The sequence below is a fragment of the Myodes glareolus genome, chromosome 16 (assembly GCF_982192425.1).
Source record: "Myodes glareolus chromosome 16, mMyoGla1.1, whole genome shotgun sequence".
Classification (NCBI taxonomy): domain Eukaryota; kingdom Metazoa; phylum Chordata; class Mammalia; order Rodentia; family Cricetidae; genus Myodes; species Myodes glareolus.
In genome coordinates this window covers 17,487,153-17,510,702 of record NC_142041.1, presented here as the reverse complement: position 1 = coordinate 17,510,702, position 23,550 = coordinate 17,487,153, and the positions used below count along the sequence as shown (strand labels likewise).

Genomic DNA, 23,550 nt, shown 5'->3' with positions numbered 1-23,550 from the left:
TGAAAAGAAAGTAACTACGTTTATATAATCTTCAATCCCATCAAAGATCTGAGAAGGGAAATAATGTTACCTGAGTAATTAGGAAGTGCAATCAAACTTCCAGAACATGTAACAAATCACATAGACAATTGGCTACCTGGGCAAACATCCAAAATCACGTTTGCAGCGTTGAAGCAACCAACTTTGGCTAAGGCCTAACGTAACTGACATACCATTTTCAAAGGCAAGGAACTTTTCAAAACTATCTTATCCTGTCTTGGCAGGATATGACAGTCCTGTTTTATCCATTTACGGATACTCTGTAACTCTGTCAGTAGTTGAGGTATGGGCATCTCTTTACCCAAAGGCCAGTTCTGCCAAGAAGAAAGGCTCCAGGTGGAGTGTCTTTGGTGCTCAACATTCTCTCGGGAATAGATCAGTGTTGCCAGGAGCGATTGTGTCTCCCTACCACAGAACTCTGAGTTAGATTAAAGGCCATTTTCTACAGCTCTTTGAAGAGGTTGAAGATTATCTATCTATACTGAATATAATGTCTATGTATCTAAAGAACCTGATTAGTCTAATTATAAATGACAAACTTAGATGACTATTGATCTATATTATTCTCAATATCTATCTAACTTAAAGACTGAAATAGTAAACAACTCTGCAATAAATGGGGACAATATGACCTCCAAATATAAACAATGTGCAAGTATACATTGCAATATGGTAAATATATATATCAATACATAAACAATATATAAGTATCTTAATCAGAGGTAGAAGTGTACAATGCAATATGGTAAAATATACATATAACAATACAATATATATATGTCAATACATAAAAATGTTTTAAACAGAGGTAGAAGCATGTATGCATAAAATAGTCAACATAATTTAACTTTGTATCAATATATAAGAATCAATACCAATATATTTGTCAAAAACAATAACTCACAAGTACAAAGCTATTATCCCATAATCCAATTATCCCTCTTTTTTTTTTTTTTTGATTCCTGCACTTATAAAATTCCTCCCCCAACCCTCAACCCTATACTAATTATAACCAACCCCTAAATGATGTCCCTAAACCCAAGGACAAACTTTACTGGGAGAGGGGACGTCGTTCTCTAGAATTACTTCCAGCTGTCATGGGGGCGACGTTCTTTCTGGGGGATCCTGTGAAAGTAAAATGATGGTTAAATTTCAAGATCAATGTCTTTTAAAATTGCAAATAGTCTCTGAGTATTTTGTGGAGGTCTGGCCAGAATGTTGTATAAGATGTGCATCATTTCAGCTAACCACGTTGGCATCGTCTTGTGCAGCTGGTACTCAAAACAGGTCTTGTAGTAGCGCTATCAGTATCATGATGTCATATCAACCAGGTGGAGTTGTTATGGGGCCCCATCTTCTTCCTGGAAACTTCAAATGTCACTGCAGGAAAAACTTATTGTTCATTGTGGAAAACTTAAACATTAATCATATATATTAATCATATATTAATATCATATATTATATGATTATAATAATATATAATCGTATATTAATCATATAGACATATACAGACATACATATATTCAATGAAAGACATGATAGATATATTCACTGAAAGGTATGATAGATATGAAGAAAAGTAAAAATGTTTTCTAAACTCATATTTCTTTCTGTCCCATATCATGGCTCTTGACATGAGACAGAAACTCCAGAAATTCTGGGTTTTTCTTTTAACAACAGGCTTGGAATTAGAGAGGGACTGAGCCAGAGTCCAACTCTAAAACCAGCTCTATAAATTTAGAAATATGATTTAGTATATTTTACTTACAGAACCTATTCAGTTTTCTTGATAGTCCTTATTGTGCCATTATTTTCCATCTGTCAGTATTCAGATATCCAGGGTCCCTTGTACTTTTCAAAAATCAGTGTTTTCCTGTGGAGATAAGAACAGAACCCTGCCCCCATTCTATATGTTTTTCTTACCAACTGTATGAATATCATCATTGTGGATGAGCTGTCATTTCTCCTTTCCAAGAGGTTTCTCCTCTTCAAATCGAACCTTTATTAATTTTGATGGTATCCACAATTTTTCTTCTCCTGTGGAAATAAGAGCAAAACCCCTTCCCCAACGTAGCACATCTCCTGGCCTCCATTGAGAGGTCAGCACGTCTTTGAAATAAACAGGTTGGTTTAGTTCAGAAGTTTTTTCCATTATCCAATGCCTCTCTGCTGCTGTTGTTCCTTTCTCATTAGCATTAAGAAAATTCAAGGTTAATAAAGCATTATGCAATCTATTTCTGGGGGTATCTTTCGTCCCTTTCTGTTTGTTTAGCATATCCTTTATAGTACGATTTGATCTTTCTATAACTGCTTGACCTGTAGGATTGTATGGTATACCTGTAACATGCTTAATATTATAATAAGCAAAAAATCGTTTCATTTTCCTAGATACATAAGCTGGACCATTATCTGTTTTTATTTGTGCAGGTATACCCATAATGGCCATAACTTCTAATAAATGTGTGATTACTGAGTCAGCTTTTTCTGAGCTTAAAGCAGTTGCCCACTGAAAGCCTGAATAAGTGTCAATGGTGTGATGTACATATTTTAATTTGCCAAATTCTAGAAAGTGAAACACATCCATCTGCCAAATTTCATTCCTTTTAATACCCTTTGGATTAGTCCCTGCAGGCAATGGTGTTTGGTTATAAAAAGAGCAAGTAGGGCATTTCTTTACAATCTCCTTAGCTTGTTGCCATGTAATAGAAAATTCTTTTTTCAAGCCTTTGCTATTGACATGATGTTTTTTATGAAATTCAGATGCCTCCAGCACACTACCAATCAATAATTGATCAATATCTGCATTACCTTGTGCTAGAGGACCTGGCAGACCTGTATGGGATCGGATATGCGTTATATACATAGGGCAGAGCCTGTTTCTGATCATGTCTTGTACCTGGATAAACAATGAGGTCAGTTCTGTATCATCAGGTATAAATTCAGCAGTTTCAATATGCAAAATAACTCTTTCTGCATATTGTGAGTCAGTAATTATATTAAGAGGTTCTTTAAAATCCCTAAGCACCATAAGGATGGCATATAATTCTGCTTTCTGGACAGAATCATAAGGACTTTGTTCCACTTTACTCAATTCTTCTGATTTGTAACCTGCTTTCCCTGATTTATTAGCATCGGTATAAAATGTATGGGCTCCGGTTATTGGAGCATCACGGACAATTCGAGGGAGGATCCAAGAAGTTCTCTTTATAAAGTTAAGTCTCTTGCTTTTTGGGTAATTGTTATTGATTTCTCCCAAAAAAATTAGCACAAGCTCTTTGCCATGGTTCATTGTCTTCCCACAACTTTTTTATCTCATCAGCAGTGAAAGGCACTATAATTTCTGATGGGTCTATACCTGCTAATTGACGAAGTCTCAATTTTCCTTTTATAATCAATTCAGAGACTTTTTCCACATAAGTTTTTAATTTTTTACTTGGTTTGTGTGGTAAAAAAATCCATTCTAAAATAGTATCTTCCCTCTGCATTAAAATTCCTGTAGGAGAAATTCTGGAAGGCAATATAACTAGAACGCAACTAAAATTTGGATCCACCCTATCTACATGTGCCTCCTGTAATTTTTCCTCAACCATCATCAGTTCCTTTTCTGCTTCAGCTGTTAACTCTCTGGGACTATTCAAATCTTTGTCACCATCTAAGGTTTTGTTTAAATGAATTATTAGATCAGGTGTTATCCCAACAGCTGGTCGTAGACTGGAAATGTCTCCTAATAATCTTTGAAAGTCGTTAAGCGTTCGTAACCGGTCTCTCCTGATTTGTGCCTTTTGAGTCTTAATTCTTTGTAAGCCTATTTTATAACCTAAATAATTAACAGAATCTCCTCTCTGAATTTTTTCAGGAGCAATTTGCAATCCCCATTTAGGTAATACTAGTTTTACTTCTTCAAACAGCCTTTCTAAGGTATCTTTGTTTTGATCAGATATCAGGATATCATCCATATAGTGGTATATTATGGACTTAGGAAATTGTTTGCGTATAATTTTCAATGGTTGGCTTACAAAATATTGGCACAGGGTGGGAGAGTTCAACATTCCCTGTGGGAGGACGGTCCACTGGTACCTCCTTGCAGGCTGAGAGTTATTATAGGTAGGCACTGTGAAGGCAAACTTTTCTCTATCTTTTTCTTGTAACGGTATAGTGAAGAAACAATCTTTCAGATCAATAACTATAAGAGGCCATCCCTTTGGTAACAGGGAGGGCAGAGGAATTCCAGATTGCAGAGGGCCCATAGGTTGAATAACCTTGTTGATAGCTCTAAGATCTGTCACCATTCTCCATTTACCAGATTTTTTCTTAACAACAAACACAGGAGAGTTCCAAGGGCTGGTAGATTCTTCTATATGTCCAGCATCTAATTGCTCTTGTACCAGCTGTTCTAAAGCCTGTAACTTTTCCTCAGCTAAAGGCCACTGTTTAGTCCATATTGGTTTCTCAGTCAACCATTGTAGAGGCATGGCTGTTGGTACCTCTGAAGAGCCATCAATTGTGTTGTGTTCTTGTATAGCTCTAATGGCTGGTTTCTGCCATCTGTAATATCTTGTAATATTGTCCTCAGAAATATGGGCTCTGGAAGCAGCAGGAATGTTAATTTGGGTATTCCATTGCTGCAATAGGTCACGGCCCCATAAATTCACTGCAATATTTGCTACATATGGCCTTAGTTTTCCTATTTGTCCGTCTGGACCTATACAATTGACCCATCTTGTGCTTTGTCTTACTCGAGATAGGGTTCCAATTCCTAAGAACTGAATATCTACCTCCTGAAGAGGCCAATGCGGATGCCAAGACTCTGGTGTAATGATACTTACATCCGCACCTGTGTCCAGTAAGCCAGTAATAAGTTTGCCATTTACACACACTCTTAGCTGTGGCCTTTGTTCATTTATAGAAGTCTGCCAGAATTTTCGTTTACTTTGTCCTCTTAGATTTCTTGATTCATTCACCACATTTAACTCATCCTTCAGGCCGTTATTGCTTTAACAGCAGGCATGGGGCATTCTAATTTCCCTGAAGAGGCATGTTCTCTGCAGTGATCGGAAATGACTGGACCACATTTGCCATGGGGGCCTTCGAGAGGCCCCCTATTGAGTTTCCCGATGGCAACGGGTTGCCCTGTTTATCTCTTGTTGACCTACACTCATTCGTCCAATGCCTGCCCTTTCCACATCTCCTACATAAACCTGAAGGCTGAGTCCTCCTATTCCTGTTATTCCTAGAAGAGGCATTATTCCTGGACTTCCATTGTCTGCAGTCCCTTTTCATGTGTCCCATTTTGCCACAATGAAAGCATTTTGTAATCTGATGTCTCCTTTTACCTTTGGAAATTGCTTCTTGTACCCATGTTTCATTGCCATAATCAAATGTATCAACATTCATTGTATGTAAAACCCATTCGTCCAAAGGCGCTGATCTGAGCTTTAAAGGCCCCAGGATCCTTTTGCATTCTACATTGGCATTCTCATAAGCCAAAGACTCAATTACTATATTTCTTGCTTCTGGATCAGGTATCCCTATTTGTACAGCCTTAGTTAGTCGTTGCAAAAAGTCACTAAAGGGTTCTCTCTGACCCTGTTTGACCCTGACATACGATTCTACTCTCTGACCTGAGTCTTGAACCCTGTCCCAGGCCCTTAGAGCTGCTGTAGCACATATGGATAAAATGTTTTCATCATAAAGAGCTTGTTCCTGAGGATCAGAGTAAGGTCCTTCCCCTAGAATTTGATCTAGAGAAACCTCAATTCCTTTCGCTGATTCTTGTTGTTGTAAAAGTCTGGCCTCTTGTTTGAATAGGCATTTGAAATGCCATAAAGGTCCGTTCTCAAGGACAGCTGATGTGAGCTGGTTCCAATCTTTAGGGGTGGCCCTGTTGCTCAGAGCCCAGGATTTTAACATCTCCCTAACAAAGGATGAATGTAGTCCATAATTCACAATTGCTTGTTTAAATTCTTTCAGATCATTCATACGTATAGGCTCCCATGTATGTTCTTTAACAACCTTAGGGTTTTTGGAGCCAGTTATCTTTTCTGATGTTATTACTGGAAAGGCATGTATAACTCTATGTAGACTGAGAGTTTTTTGAGGTGAAGGTTGCCTTTCTACCTTTTGCTGCTGTTCATCAGAGTCTATGATTTCCTCAATCTTATTAAATCTGCTCACCATTGCCTTCTGTAAGTCCTGAATCTCCTGTCCAGTATTATGCTCCAAAGCCTTCATTAACGATTCTAAGGCATGGAGCTTGTCCGTCAGAGACACGATATCCTCCTTGGACATAATCCTCATGGCATGTACTGTGCCTTCTTGTATGGAAATCCTGTCAATTAATCTATCATACCCTTTTGATAAAGTCCGATTTTCACATTCAATGGTTATAATCCTCTCAGCTAATGTTTCAGCACTTACAGTCATGGACTGGAGGTTATGCGTCATTTTGGTTGTCCCCTCCTCCAGGGCAGTGACGCTCCCTTCTAAAGAAGCAATATCAGACTGTACCTTCTTGATATTTTGGCCAGTTGACCGAGTCATATCAAACAAAGATCTATTCTCCTCCTTGAGAACTCCAAACTCTTTTTTGAGGAGGTTGGTATCAGTCTGAATTGTTCTTAAGGTTTTAATCTCTGCCCTCAGCATTGTAGATTCAGTCTGTAAGGACTGTATCTTTCTTATAAAATAGCCAAACACCAGAAAAGCAACAGATCCCAGGAATAACAAAGTAAGAGGAATATCTGAGACATCCTTCAGAATATCCTCCATAGCGCAACTGAAAAAAACATTGAACTTTTGGATAGTAATATTTTCCGACATTTTCAATCAAAGGAAATTGTACTTGTATGTATGTATGTATGTATTTATTTTCAACCGAAAAGAAAAATCTTACCTGTAATGACCATTGCCTGCCAGTAGGAGGTGGGGCGCACCTGAATCCACGTGGCAGTGGTGTTGATTGAGGAAGTAAACTCTAGAATATATACACTCAAATCCAGAGGTTAAATCCACAGATCACAAAAGGTCAGAGAGCTTCTAGTGGCCAATAAACAAGGCAATAAACAAGGCCCTGCTGCTTTGTTCAACCGGATGCAGAGGGTCGTGACACAGCCACTGCGCTGTTGCTAAAGAGGCCTAGTGCTTTGGGCCCCGTGTCCCTGTGCTGGGATTAAGGGTCAAGCTGCTTTCAGCACTCCTAATCAGTTATGGGTTTCAAACAGCTTGCTGGAACTTCAAAGGGAGCTTGCGCTGTGAGCTCTTTGACTCACGTTGCAAGGAGAAATTTAAAAATCCGTGCCGAACAGGGCAAAGTAAGCCGGCAGAGACTGTCCGGACCTGTGTATCCTGGGAGGCCGAGCTGGGGGTGGGGGGGTGGGGCGGTTCTTAAACCAAACGCTGGGCGCCAATTATTAACGAATCAATCCCACACCAGTTATGTTTTAAGGGGTTATTTATTTGGCGGGGGTAAAACTTACATACACCATAAACCGTCAGGAAGGGAGCCTAGTCGCTGGAGCAGGAGCCGGGAGCAGCAGCCGAGACCGAGCACCGGAACCAAGAGCCGGAACCAAGAGAGCCTATTCCGGATATGCTTCTCTTTTTAAAAGAGAAATATACCACGCCCCAGTGGGCTGGTATTTCAGCAGCTATTGGCTGACGGAGCGGAAGTCGCTCCCCGCTGCACTGTGGGCTCGTATTTCAGCGACTATTGGTTGAGGCAGCGGAAGTTACTCCCACAACACTCCAGTAACTTTTGGAGGTTTTTTTTTGGTTTAAGCTCTTGTAACTTAAATTAACCCATTTCTATTAATTTATGTGCTGCCACATGGCTCATGACTTATTACTTCACATCCTACATACCATGCTTCTTCCATCTACCTGGCAATCCCACCTTCTTCTTAGCATCCTCTCTGCCCCAAAAGTCCTGCCTAGTTTTGGCTATTTAGTTTTTTTACTAAGCCAATCACATTGACATATCTTTACACAATGTAAAGGAATATTTCACAACAGTCCATTACTTAAATTATTGTGCACATGCAAAGTTTATACCTATACTTTGACCTTTCTCAATAATTCCAAACTATCCAACTAACTTCATGAGATACCAGTACTGAAATTGCCTGAAAAAAATCAACATGCCTAAAATACAAATAAATCAAGATTCTTCTTCATCCCAAGTTGGTCCTCTGAGGATTGATTCTCTGTACCAGTAAATGCAGCTACTGTACCAGTAGCTTTCCGTTCTACAAACCAGAAAACTAGAAGTCCTCTTTGATACCTTCACCTACTACCTATGTCTTCTAGACATTAACTCTTACAGTATTGATGCTAGTTTTCAAATAATTTTCAAAATTTATATCTACTATATTTTCTTAACCACAGCTACCATGATGTTTCAAACTTCCAGCAACACTAAATAGCTCACTATAAATTTCTCCTACACACTTTCCTTGTAGTGTCTCAGTTTTAAGAACTGCTACAAAAAAATGCTAACTAGGCCTGGCGGTGGTGACAGACATCTTTAAACCCAGCACTTACAAGGCAGTGGGAGCTGGATCTCTGTGAGTTCAAGGCCTGCCTGGTCAACAGAGCTAGTTCCAGGACAACCAGGGCTACACCAAGAAACTCTGTTAAAACCTGCTCAACCAAAGTCAATGGTTGTTGGATGTTCATATTGTCTTAGATCTGTGGTATGGCTTTGGCCTACCTCAATAGACTCAGCACCAGCCATTCTTCCCTTTCTCCCATACCTCTGTTACCTTACCCTTCCTTTGGTTCCACATACAAAAAGATTTCCTTGTCTCTCTGATAGACAGGGGGACACTTCTGCTCCTTACACATCATCTACTTGTCCTTCACATATGGTCCCAAAACTTAATCCCTATTTAATTGGTACCTTCCAGAGAAAGAGAGAAAGAGGCCACAAGCCAGTCCACGGATTTCTGTTTATGTTGAGGTCGCTGATCTATAGTAGTAGTATAATGTTAAGCTCTTTGGATTCTTTCAGGGGCCCGTCTACCACCCAGCTCCCAGATGAATCACATACGGAGTCTTAGTCTTATTTATAACCATCTGGCCTTAGCTTGGCGTGTTTCTTGCCAGCTTTTCTTAACTTCCATTATCCCATCTCCTTTTTGTCTCTGGGCCTTTCCTATTCTCTTACTTCTGTGAATCTTACTCTTACTCTGTGGGTTGCAGTGCAGCTGGACAGATGGCCCCTGATGTCCTCTTTCTCAGGCTATTTCTCTTCCCCTTCTCCCAGCTTTCTCCTTCTTTTTTTTATTTTTCCATTCAAATATTTACACTTCCTTCCCTCCTCCCAATCCCCTCCCACTCCCCCACATCCCCTCCTCCCTCTCCCACCCTGCTTGAGAGAGGGCAAGGAACCCTCCCTGTGGAAAGTCCAAGACCCCTACCTCCAGGCCTAGGGAGCTGTGCATCCATATAGACTAGGGTACCAAACAGCCAGAACATGCCTTAAAAACAAGTCCTAGTGACTTTATCAATGGCTTCTCAGTCAGCCCCCATTGTCAGCCACAATCAGAGAGTCCAGTTTGATCACATGCTCATTCAGATCCGGTCCAGGTGGATTTGGTGAGCCCCCATTAGAACAGGCACACTGCTTCAGTTGGTGGACCAACCCCTCATGGCCCTGACTTTCTTGGTCATCTTCTCCCTCCTTCTGCCTTTCAACTGGACCTTGGGAGCTCAGTCCGTTGCTTTGATGAGGGTCTCTGTCTCTATCTCCATCTGTCACCAGACGAAGATTCTATGGTGATATTCGAGATAATCATCAGTGTGATAATGGGGCAAGAACAGTTCAGGCACCCTCTGTTCTACAGCCCAAGGACCTATCTGGGGACATCCCCATGGACACCTGGGATCCCCTTTAGAGCCAAGTCTCTTACCAACCCTAAAATGGATCCCTTAATGTAGGTATCTTCTTCTCTGCTCCTATATCCGCCCTTCCTCCATCTCCACTCTCCCACTCTCCCAAGCTCTTACCAGTCTTTCCCCTCTCCCTTCCCTCTCCCCCCTCCCTTTCCTCCAGCCTCACCCCCATCCCTGCCCCCACCCCCATGCTCACAAATTTTCCCCAGCAATCTTGTTTGCTTACAATTTCCAGGAGGATCTATATATGTTTTTCCTTGGGATCACCTTGTTATTTGGCTTCTCTGGGCTTGTGAAATATAGGCTTAATGACCTTGGTTTATGGCTAGAGTACACAAATGAGTGAGTACATACCATATTCATCTTTTTGGGTCTGAGTTATCTCACTCAGGATAGTGTTTTCGAATAGAAGACCCGGATATTAACCCACAAACCTATGAACACCTGATTTTCAACAAAGGAGCTAAAAGTATACAATGGAAAAAAGAAAGCATCTTCAACAAATGGTGCTGGCATAACTGGATGTCAACCTGTAAAAGAATGAAAATAGATCCTTCTCTATCACCATGCACAAAACACAAGTCCAAATGGATTAAAGGCCTCAATATAAATCCGACCACACTGAATCTGATAGAAGAGAAAGTGGGAGGTAGACTGCAACACATGGGCACAGGAGACCACTTCCTACATATAACCCCAGTAGCACAGACAATAAGGGCAACATTGAAGAATGGGAACTCCTAAAACTGAGAAGCTTCTGTAAAGCAAAGGACACTGTCATTAGGACAAAAAGGCATCCTACTGAATGGGAGAAGATCTTCACCAACCCCCCCATCAGACAAAGGTCTGATCTCCAAAATATATAAAGAATTCAAGAAACTTTAAAATTCTAATTAACCCATTTAAAAATGGGGCACTGAACTGAACAGAGAATTCTCAACAGAAGTTCAAATGACCAAGAGACACTTAGGGTCATGCTCAATTTCCTTAGTGATCAGGGAAATGCAAATCAAAACAACTTTGAGATACCATCTTACACCTATCAGAATGGCTAAAATCGAAAACACCAATGATAGCCTTTGCTGGAGAGGATGTGAAGTGAGGGGAACACTCATCCGTTGCTGGTGGGAATGCAAACTTGTGCAACCACTTTGGAAATCAGTGTGGTGGTTTCTCAGGAAATTCAGAATCAGCCTACCTCAGAATCCAGCAATTCCACTCTTGGGAATATACCCAAGAGATGTCCAATCATACTACAAAAGCATTTGTTCAACTATGTTCAAAGCAGCATTATTTGTAATAGCCAGAACCTAGAAACAACCTAGATGACCCTCAATGGATTAAAAAAAAAAGTGTGGAATATATATGCATTAGAGTACTACTCAGCGGTAAAAAACAATGACATCTTGAATTTTCTAGCTTTCTCCTTCTATATATTCTCTCTGCCTTCCAGCCCCACCCATCCTTTCTCCTGCCTTGCTCTTGGCCATTCAGATTTTTATTAGACCATCAGGCGTTCTAGACAGGCACAGTCATATAAAAGCAACATAAACAAAAGCAACGCACCATAAAATAATATTTCCAACCCTTATCCATAAATGAGACATCTTCATTCCCATGCATCTGAAATAAATTCTAGAGTTAGATTATTTAAATGAGTCTACAAGTTACGGTTGTTTATATTGCTGAGAATAAAGCAATACTAAAAAAACCTTTCAAGTTGTAATTATTTTTAGGGAAGAATAAGAGCTGTAAGAGACGTGTGTGTGTGTGTGTGTGTGTGTGTGTGTGTGTGTGTGTGTGTGGTGTGTGTGTGTGTTATGACACTTGACTTTCCTCTATTCATAGACAAAGTACTTCCTTTATTTAAAATGTTCTTCCATACCATCAGATACAGCCAATTATGAATGCCTTGGAATATTTTTTTTTCATTCATTCAGAGTACATTTCTCCATCTCAGTCATTAACTATATGGACTGTATTATCAAAGGCCTGCTTCAATCATTTCTAATATTAAAATAGACAAGTATTATCTAACAGCGTGTCCTTCTATTGGGAAAGTAAGGTGGTTCGGTTTTCAAAGTGCTGTGCTATCTAAATGGGGCAATTATATTAATTCCCATCACCACCACCAAGTCTCAGAGAACATTGTGGAGGAGAAGTGGAAAAGAATGTAAGAATCAAAGGAGGGGGAGAAGTGCTGTGAGATGCTGTCTTCCAGACATGGTGTGGGTATCACAGATCTCACAGCGGCAACTGTGTGCCCCTATGATCAAGCCAGCCTAACTACTGCTGTGTATGGAGTAGATGATGTCTAGACCCCGTTCCTTACTAAGGAGCTACTGAGAGCAGATAGCGGCGGTGGGGGGAGGGAAAATCATTCTTTTATAGAGGATGTGGCCTCTGGTCAGTTTCCCATGCTACAGTAGATTGCCTACACTCTTACACATATAGGCAGTACTAACTAGACTTAGTAGGTGAACAAAAAAGGCTTGAAATTTGGAGGGGATGTTGGAAGAAGCAAGAGAGGAGTTGGAAGGAAAAATGGGGGTATGTATGATCCTATTTCATTGTACACTCATATGACATCTTAAATATAAAAAAAAAAAACCTGTAAATTCCATGCTAGCGGGACTGGAGAGATGGTTTAGTGGTTAATGGTATTTGCTACTCTTACAGTGTACCAGAGTTTGGTTCCAGCAGCCACATTGATGACTTATAACCACCTGCAACTCTAGCTCCAGAGGATCTGATGCTAGAGTCTGTGATCTCTGGAGGCACATACACACACGTGTGAAGACATACACATGAGCACACACACACACACACACACACACACACACACACACACACATCCACACAAGAATAAATCTTTTTTATAAAATCCCATGCTAAAAACTGATAGCAACTTTATTTTGAAAGGTCTAGATGGACATCTTTCTCATCACCACCCAACCGTCAAAGTGCTGTTCACTAGAGGGATGGCCAGGTACCTACTAAATAGCTACCAAAGGTTTGGTACATGTGTACTGCTATTTGGAAGGTGTTCATGGACCACTTAGTCCTTCTCAAAAGGTACATTGAGCATCTCTTCTGTGGCGACATTGTGCTTAGTCTTTGGCGTGCAGTGAGAAACAAAGCGATAGAGTTCTTGTAGTGGTGAACCTGCAGGATAGTGAAGAAGGCATCACCAAGGAGGTAAAATTAAAAGCTACTATTCCAGCCAAGCGGTGGTGGTGAACGCCTTTATTTGCAGCACTCAGGAGGCAAAGGCAAGTGGATCTCTGAGTTCCAGCCCAGCCTGGTCTACAGAATGTGTTCCAGGATAGCCAGGGCTACACAGAGAAACCCTGTCTCACAAAAACAAACAAACAAACAAAACCTCCAAACTATTATTCCATTAAAAGTTGTGATATGTGTTTTGTATGTGTGTTTGTATGCATGAGAATATATGGGTACATATGCATAAATGTTGAAGTCAGGAGATAACCTCAGGTTGTTCCCAAATACAATCCACTTTTTTGAAACAGCATCTCTTCTTGACTTGGAACACAACAAGTAGACTAAGCTGGATAGCCAGCAAGCCCTGAACTCCATCTGCCTCAGTGCCCCATTTCTGAGGGTACAAGGGCGTCACAACTCTGCTCAAGCATTTGTTTTCTCACATGCGCACTGGAGACTAAATTCATTTCTTTGAGCTTGCATGACAAGCACTGTGCCGACTGAGCCTTCTCCACCGCTCGTTGGTGTTTTTAAAAGAGAACCAAGAGAAAGTATACACTGGTTACACTAAAAGGATTTGAGTGTCCTGAAGGAAAGAACGGGAATGGCAAGCAATCAAATTATAGGAGCCTTTGTATCACATCGTAAGGACTTTCTGTATTAAGTCACTGGGTAGAGACATGACATGATCAGAATTTTCTAAAGCACAAATCTGGACATGTCATCACTCATGAATACATGGACTCTGTTAGAGATAGTTCTACCTTCTCTGTCAAGTATTTCTCTCCTTAGACAATGCTTGAAGAACATCCCTTACCTGAGACTCTATAACTAGAGTTGCTGGGATGAAACTTAACCCAAGAAAATAATATACCATTCACCCATAGTTAACTTCAGTACCACATACAGTCTGTAATATGTACCAATATTTTTATTTATTATCCATAGCAGCTTTATGAAGCATGTGGCCAGACTCACTATTGCCTTAGTTGAGCACTACTACAGAGCTATCTGCCCAATTTCTTCCATGGTTCCTCTTCTGACACTTGTGACATTCGTCTGTCCTCTTCTGGTCATATGCCGGTCAGAAGATTTGGTTCCATGTCAATGTGTTCACGACCTCGTAGCAAGCCAGCTATATTACAGGGGACTGCCCCACTTCTGTGTCTCCAGGTTCTTCAGTGGCATGCTTTCAGGTAAGATTTCATCTGTCTCTGTGTCTCTATTACTGTTTATATTTTTGCAAAATTGTATCAAATTCCAGAGAACAGACAATTTAGTTATATTCAAAGGGGAAATTTAACCCCAGTCTAACGAAAGCCTGTGCTAAAATCTCACTTCGAAATTGCCATTGAAAGAACCAGGGTGTGTTTGTACAATTAGATTTGGATGGAAAAAAATATTATTTCTAGAACAAATGCTTCCTCATCGGCTATTATGAAGTCAGTCTTCCAATGAAGGAAAAAAAAAACAGTGAACAAGTAAAAATGACTTAACATATATAAAGTATAGTTTTCACAGGAACAGATTTGTTTACAAAAGGCAAAGTTGACTTTATGAGATCCTTACTCGGGAAGACAGGAAATTTAATAAGCTACCAGCATGGAATAGAGTAAGCTCTGACCAAAAAGTCAAAGGGATGCTGTCATCAAAGTCTGCACAGGACTGTGTTGACTGAGTCCTTTCAATTTTCTTTGATTTCATGTCCTTGCTTTCATAATCAATGCCAATGTCTTTATCATTCCTTTAGTTGTTTGGTTTGTATCTTTAGGCTCCTACCCCTACAATCCCTACAAGGGATTGAAACAAAGAAGGTATTTCTTCTGGTACTAAGATTCACTGACCACATTTATCTAAGTTTGCTTTTGGAGCAAACGCGCAGTGACTGAATTGATGTCCTCCCAACTATGACATACCAAAGCCAAGAAATATTAGTAAGTGAACCTACTGCATCCATGACTTGGTGTACAAGGACCTCAAGACTGTGAAATTGCAGTGCTAATATTCAGGTCAGAATCCAAAAGAGCTCAACGGTGTTCAGAATTTCTCTGCTGAGTTCTGCCGATGGTACATCCTTGGCAAAGTCACAGGTACCCAATCAAAGACAGTTACACGCTTGGTGCCAATGGCACATCCTTGGCAAAGTCACAGCTACCCAATCAAAGACGGTTACACGCTTGGTGCCAGTGGCACATCCTTGGCAAAGTCATAGGTACCCAATCAAAGACGGTCACACGCTTGGTGCCAATGGTACTTTGCCCAGCAGTTTTTTCACAGAATCTTTTACTTCTTTGTTCCTTAAGCTGTAAATTATTGGATTCAACATAGGGGTAAGCACTCCATAGAGCAACGAGACGATTTTGTCTATTTCTTGTGAGTTTGACGACGTAGGCTTCAGGTACATGGAGAGAGCAGCTCCATAGTATAGGATCACAACAGTCAAGTGCGCACCACAAGTCGAGAAAGCTTTGTTTCTTCCCTCTGTCGAACTGATTCTCAGGATTGTTGAAAGGATGAAGCCATAGGAAATACAAATTAAGAGCATTGGAACGGGCAGGAGGAGAATACTGACCACCAGCATCACCAGATCCATGAGCAGGGAACTCATACAAGCTAATTTTAGTACCGCAAGGATTTCACACGTGAAGTGATCAATGACGTTCCCGCAGAGGGGAATCTGCAGAGCAAAGCTAGTTTCCAGCAGGGCAGTCAGACAGCCTGTCACCCAGGAAATGGTGGCCATCTGCACACAGACTTGCCTGTTCATGATGATGGGGTACCTCAGTGGGTTGCAGATGGCCACGTAACGGTCATAGGCCATCACAGCCAGAAGTATGCACTCTGTGGATCCCATGGAAAGGGAGAGGTACATCTGGACCACACACCCAGAAAAGATAATGGTTTTCTTGGATGACAGCAAGTTCACAAGCAAAGTAGGAATGGAAGCCGATGTGTAACAGATATCCATGAAAGAGAGGTTCCCAAGAAATAGGTACATGGGGGTTTGAAGGTGTGAATCCAGGACAGTGATTAAAATCAGAGTACTGTTACCCAGGATGGTAACCAAATACATTATAAGGCTGAAGACAAACAGAATGATCTCTAACCTTGGGTACCGGGAAAATCCCTCCAGGAACAAAAGGCTCCAAGCAGTGAAATTTTCTCCTTGCATTTCCTTCCTAGCACTAATGTCATTCTAGAATGTAAATAAACGCAATGTTCTTTTAGCTAGAAAAGGACTTTCAGAGTTATTTTCGTTGTTATAACATAATTTCACCACACACACAAAATTGCAGGATACTGTAAATCAAGGAAAACAGACTTGATTTATTTGATTACTGCACCACAAAATTTAGAAAGCAATGAACCAGAAAGCAAAAAGTCAATTTAATATTTTATGTCAGCCCATAATTATGTCCTTGGAACAGTAGGTTTTCAATAAAAGTGTGAAAGTGACCAATGGAGAAAAATGCAAATGGACATTGGCTGGATCCATTTTCAACTGTGTAGACTGAACACAATTTAGAAAAGTAGGTCACATACTTGAAGAGGTGACAGTTCATACTAAAGATCAGGAATGCTCTTCAGTGGATGAAGGAAGGAATGTTGATAGAGATGAATGAATTTTTAAAACAAGCTCTATGAGGAATGGGAGGAGGAGGAGAAGAGAAGGGGAGGGGAAGGGAAGGGAAGGGAGAGGATGGGAAGAGAAGGGAAGGAAGGAAGGAAGGGAAAGAAAGAAGAGAAGAGGAAAGGAGAGGAGAGGACTTGCTTAAATAATGGTGATATTGTTTAAACATTGTGGTTAAATTTAAGAACTGTTTTATACATGAAATAAAATTATCCCACCTCATTTAAACGCTGATATATCCACTACAGAGTTTCCTTCAGTATTGAGCCCCATACCTCATATTTAAAGAATTCTAAAAAAATTTACACAGGTAATTCTCTTACTATGTGTTAAAATCCATTCATTCCCAGGAAATGCAGAAATTATAGTCTTTTAGAAAATCTCTCTAAGAGTTCATTGAAAACAGGACTAAAGATGGTTGTAAAAGAGGCGCTTTGGGTTTTATTTTTTCCGTGTTACATTAACAAAGATTAGTGCAGAAAACTTTCTCGCTTAGGCACTTACACTGCTCACCATCAGCTTCAAGCTGTCCTTTCCCGTCTGGTTCTCTCCAGTGTTCCTTCAAACACACGGGCCCTCAAGCATCCCCGTCACTGCCATCCTCTCACGCTCTCTGCTTTCTTTCAGAAAAATCCACCCATCAGATGGTTAGTGTTGCAACACCAGCCTTCGCTTTCTTTCCTTGTTTCAGGGTTTCAGCCACTGCAACCTTCTCCTTGCTCTCCACCTTTAGAAAGTTGGCATCAACAGAGATGGTGAACACAGTAACACGGCAATGTCTTACTGCACTGATGACAGAGATGTCCAGTTTTCCAAACTGCTTCCATTGCATTACGTCATCCTCCCCTTCTCCCTCTATTGCTGCTCATTTCTACTCAGTTAACAGTTCTGTCAATGCTTTTTCCCGTTTTACTAATTAACTCCTAAGCAGCTTACCCTGCAAAGTCCAAACATGAATGGAAACACTGTATGCATCTTTACTATCCCCCAAAAAGTCCAGAATTCCTCCTTTCTATAACCAAACATATAATTTTTGCTCCTCTTCTTAACATTTTCTTCCATCAATAATAATTGATTCTTACATTAGTTAACAAATTATTTTCTTGTGGATTTTCCTGCAAAATTTAATATTTAGTAAAATCCCTGTCGAGTAAATTATTATAAAAAGTTATTTTAAATAAAAAAATTGTATACTGCTGTTAAGAACAACATTAACTTGGGTGCTCAGAATTTGATGTTTTTATACTGCATAAAAATAGTAGCCAAGGAAGAATGGTTCTCTCACCTGAATTCTGTGCTACAAATTCCAAACAAAAATGTTTTACGATACATCCCATAAGTTAGTTATGGTTAATTATGTACAAAGAAGAATGAATATATCCATATTTAAAATGTGAAGTGTTACAAAAAATCAATTATGCAATTTATTTCTTTCAAAATGACCAGCTGTTACCAACATAGCCAAAACTACCACAGGGTAACAACTGCAATACTATGCAAGTTTAAGTCACTTGTTGTTTGGGGGAATACTTGTCCCCAAACAATTTAAAGTTCAGCAACAATAATATACAGAGGTTTGAAACTTCTCATCCTCAGGGATAATGTCCCAAAGATGCAATTATCTCAAACTTTTAAAGACTTCAAAAACAAATGACGGGTCCTATAAAATACATGTAAAGATCTCAAAAAAGAAGTGTTTTAATCCTCGTTCTCCATCATTCCCTTGTGTGTCAGGATTTTTTTTTTTTTGTAAATGGCTGTCATATAGAATATTCAGCAGAAAATATGTTCTAAGAGCTAGAAGGTATATGATTTTTCTATTTGTGAAATCACTTCCTAGTTTGAAGAACTGAAGGTATTTGTTCTTTTAGAGCATAAACTCATTGAATGTCTTCCCCAGTGATCAGAAATTTCACTCAGTGCGCCCTGTTCATAGGACCTTATCACAGCAACAGGAGAGCCAAGATTTAGATTGGCTTCTGAATAGAACGGTGACCCAAAAGTAAACAACGTTTTAGAAAATTAGCTGACATAAAAGCTAACAGAGAAACGGCTGACTTGATATCATATCATGCTAGAACACAAGAGTACGCAGAGAATGGTGGGACCATTGCACGGGCATTCATTTCATGAATCCATTCCTTGTCAAATCCATGGACATAATTCACACAAGAAACTTAAAATGTATCAGCTCATTATGTTATAAATAAGGATAAAAGTCTCTTCCCCATCATAGGATGACCAAAACAGAAAATATTGAAGAATAATGTCAGTTAGAACGATCCTAATTGAAGTTTATTTTAGAGAACACGTATCACAAAAAAAACAAAAAAACAAAAACTACAGGATAGTTACACCATGTCAAAATATCTCACAATAAGCTACTTAACAACTGTTAAATGATAACTTTACAATGAAGCGTCCTGGAAGAATCATCATACCATCACAGCCATTAGGACAGACTGATTCTGTGCACTGTGTCATTTCTGCTGTATGCCCATCAAAAATAAGTCATCTGAATCTAATCTTGAGGATTAAGCACAGCAATATTCAGGGATATTCCTTAAAATAATGTTTAAAGGCAAGAAACAAGCAAGCAAGCAAATATTTTGTGCAGTTGCTGTGTGCTGATATAGAAAAGCAGACTCTCTTCAATTTGTTCTCAAGTATTTTGTTAAAGGTTTTTAAAACAGGGAAGATGGTGAATCTATGACCGCACTCTTTCTGTCAGCTGCGGTCGTTCACGTCATCTCTTTTCTTTTCCCCGGGGAACCCCGCTAGTATCCCAAGCTGGTCCTGAACTTGTGATCCTCCTGCCTCAGGTTCCAAGATCTGGGACCATAGACACGTGGCACGTGGCCCCAGTTTTTTACCATCCTTATGATGGTTCGATTATTCTAAATCACTGAGGGTAAATGGGTGTTTTAGATAGAGGGTCATAGAAAAATTTGTTCACCACATACATAACAAAATGCTTTTATCTTCTTAGGAAGAGAAATAACAACTCGACTGAATAATCTAAGGATTGAAAATGAGTACAATTAAGTAGGAGAATATTTAATGGATAATAAGCTACAGTGGCCCATATAGGATGTGCTTGAAATAGGCAGGCCTGCCTGCATGCTGACTTTATTGTAAAACTTAGGAAACTTCATGGTTTCATGCTTTAACATTAACCTTGAAATGTTCTCCTAAAGATCATTGGTCACATTTCTCCAATTATAGGGCAGCAAAGCAGTGAGCATTTTTTTAAGTTTTTTTTTAAAGTAATTTTATTAAATTATAAAAGTTTCCATTTCTGCCCCTCCTCCCAACACCCTCCCACTCCCCCCACTCCCTCTCCTCCTCCCTCTCCATCCCTAAGAGCAGTCAGGGTTTCCTGCCCTGTGGGAAGTTCAAGTTCCTCCCCCCTCCCTCCAGGTCCAGGAAGGTGAGTGTCCAGACAGACTGGATCCGCAAAATCCAGTATATGCAGAGGAAACAAGTCCCAGTGTCATTGTCAATGGCTTTTCAGAAAGACTCCGGGCCAGCCACATTCAGAGAATCTGGCCACATTCAGAGAATCTGGTTGGATCACGTCCTCGTTCAGTCCCAGTCCAACTGGCCTTGGTAAACTCTCATTAGATCCGTCCCCTTGTATCAGTGGGTCAATTAACATTGAGCCGGGCAGTGATGGTGCACACCTTTAATCCCAGCACTTGATGTGGGATTCCCCTCTGTATGCTGTGACTGCCATCGGTTAATAAAGGAACTGCTTTGGGCCTATAGCAGAGCTATAGGGGAACAGAGCTAGGCAGGGAAAACTAAGCTGACTGCTGGGAGAGAGAAAACGGAGTCAGAGAGAAGTCATGTAGCCCTGCTAGAGAGAGATGTTTTCTTGCCGGTAGGCCACAAGCCTCACAGTAAGATGTAAAATAATGGAGATGGGTTAATTCTAGATGTAAGAGCTAGCTAGCAATACGCTTAAGTAATTGGCCAAGCAGTATTTTAAATAATATGGTTTCTGTGTGATTATTTTGGGAATAAGCAGCCAGGAACTAACTAGCGGCCTCCTCCTATAACAAATTGGCACCCACATGGCCAAGTGAATCCACTTAAAAACCTGAGAGATCTCGAAAAGGAATTCGAGACACAAAAATACAGAGTTTAACACAACTTCTTGCTGCTTGCTGGCAGCGTGCTGCAGCTCCCTTAAGAGAGGTATCCCTGGTTCCTCGGTAGCAGAAAAAAAAAAAGCCGAGATGTTTTGAAATGCTGGCTTTCTGGGCCATGCTCCCGCGAGACCTCTGGTTCTCTCAGGAGACCAAGCATTTGAATGGGGTTTGTGAGGCTACGGCTTGCTTGGTGGCAACATGGACCAGCTGTGTGCCTAGAGATGGGGCACTGTGCATGGCTCTTGGAGGAGATGGGTAGCTCCACCATGCTGGACTGGGTGGAGCAAGCAGGAAGTGCCATATTTCTCCTAGCAATGGAGCAGCTTAAGATTTTAAGAAGCACTTAGTATTTTAAGAAGCACTCCTGGACAGTAAAGAATTACAGATGCATAATTGGACAAATTCAGACATAAGAGACCTCTAAATGGGTCACAGTGTGTTTTAAAAATGTACATAGGATTTGAAGAGCGAAGAAAAAGAGTATAGAGAGTTATTAAAAAGTAATACTTTTAAAACAAAGAAGCCACATAAAAATATACACAGGGAGTCTGAATTATGAATATTATTTTGTTGTCTTTGAATTTTTGACTATAAAAGAGTTAAGTACAGGGAGACATTGCATTATACGGGCTGCTAATCTAAACCAGCATGTATATTATAAAGGTATCTTGACTTCAGAATTTGGGTCTAAGGATATGTTGCTTTGGAGAAGAGGTTCTGCTTTTGTTTCCATAGAGGATGAGAACCTGTGGAATCATTACAGACTAATATTGGCTTGATGGACCAAGAACCCCTGAAAGGTCACCTTGAACGCTCCTCAAAAAATTACTTCACCCAATAAAAAGCAGGAAGCAGTTTGGAGAACTACACCCATATTTTTAAATATTGTTTATAAATGTTTGTTTACATTTAAAGGGGGATATGTTATAGAGTCAATCTTGTTATATTTCTGCTCTTGATTAAAGCATTGTGATTGTATAGTTCATCTAAAAATGTAATACATCATTAAGAAATATGGGTTAATAGATAATCATCTATAATGTCAAGCTTATAGTCATGTTAATTAGATTTTCTAGATGTACAGAGATATATTTTAGATGGATAGGGATTCTCCAAATCTTTCAAAGACTACAGAATATGGTGTTTAAAGTGTTTTAAGAAATTAGGACTTTTCATGACAGTGAGACATATCTGCTCCTGGCAGCACCAAGCTACTTCAAGAGGAAGATGGGCATCAAAGAGGCTCCTTATGGAATTTGCTAGCCATTTGGGCAAGAAACTGCTCTTGCTTGGACTGCTTCGTGAACTGGACACGCAGGACCCACAGAAAAATGACTGCTGAACTTGCCTAAAGGTGAGATCATCCTTCAGGGGTCCTGCTTCATGAAAGAGTCTGCTAGACATTCTGTAGGACACAGAAAAAAGTGACTGACAAACTGCCAATATAGGCAGAACTGTCTTTAACATTTTCTGCTTCATGGAAACGTCTGTCAGATACTATGGGCCTGTAGGCTGAAGATGGATGCCCCAATAGTACAGAAGAACTTTGGGTGACTGTCCAGGCAGTGAGGTGTCTCTGCCATTTCTAGAGTTCTAGAAGTTGCTTACAATGTATTTCCTGTTTACTTAGGTAATATTATAGCCCTCTGGAGTCTTTGATGGATTTGAAGAATAGATAGTAATAATATAGTTTTCCTTAGTTATAATAAAAGATAAAGTAGATATAAATATTGTAACTGTTTTGCTATATGCAATTTTTCTGTGTTAAATTTAAAACCTTCCTTTTTATTTAAACAGAAAAGGAGAGGTGATGTGGGATTTCCCTCTGTATGCTGTAATTACCATTGGTTAATAAAGGAACTGCTTTGGGCCTATAGCAGAGCTATAAGGGAACAGAGCTAGGTGAGGAAAACTAAGCTGAGTGCTGGGAGAGAGAAGACGGAGTCAGAGAGAAGTTGTATAGCCCTACTGGAAACAGATACTGGAACCCTGCCAGTAGGCCACAAGCCTCATGGTAAGATATAAAATAATGGAGATGGGTTAATTCTAGATGTTAGAGCTGGATAACAATACACCTAAGTACTTGGCCAAGCAGTGTTTTAAATAATATAGTTTCTGTATGATTATGTCAGGGCTAAGCAGCAGCTGGGAACTAGCTAGTGGCCTCCTTCTACAAACACTCAGGAGGCAGAGGAAGGTGGATCTCTGTAATTTCAAGGCCAGGCTGGTCTACAAAAACTAGTTCCAGGATAGGCTCCAAAGTGACAGAGAAAGCCTCTGTCAAACAAAAAGAAAAACAAAGACAATGAAACAATAGTTTATTCAGAAAATTAGAAAGAAGCAACTGAAATAACATCTTGGAACTAGTTAGAAACCACAATAAATTTTAAGATATATGACTAATAGATGTTAAGTGATTAATATGAGATTTCTCAAGTTTTTTAGGTAGGCACTCACTGATATGAGCTTTTCTTTAAGAACTGCCTTCATAGTCTTTCATAAATTTTGATATGCTGTGTTTTTATTTTTCATTCAATTCTAAAAGGCCTTTAATTTACCATTTGATTTCTGTCCTGGCCCAGTTTCCATTCAGCAATGAGCTGTTTAGCTTCC

At 39.9% G+C, this 23,550-nt stretch overlaps 1 protein-coding gene across 1 annotated transcript; it reads right to left on the bottom strand.

The window, feature by feature from the left end:
* Positions 1-15,220: 15,220 nt before the first annotated feature.
* On the bottom strand, positions 15,221-16,324 carry Or2k2 (olfactory receptor family 2 subfamily K member 2). Its single transcript, XM_048420575.3, has one exon. It carries the CDS (start codon positions 16,322-16,324, stop codon positions 15,383-15,385), a length of 942 nt encoding a protein of 313 aa, XP_048276532.1. The 3' UTR covers positions 15,221-15,382.
* Between the last annotated feature and the right edge of the window lie 7,226 nt (positions 16,325-23,550).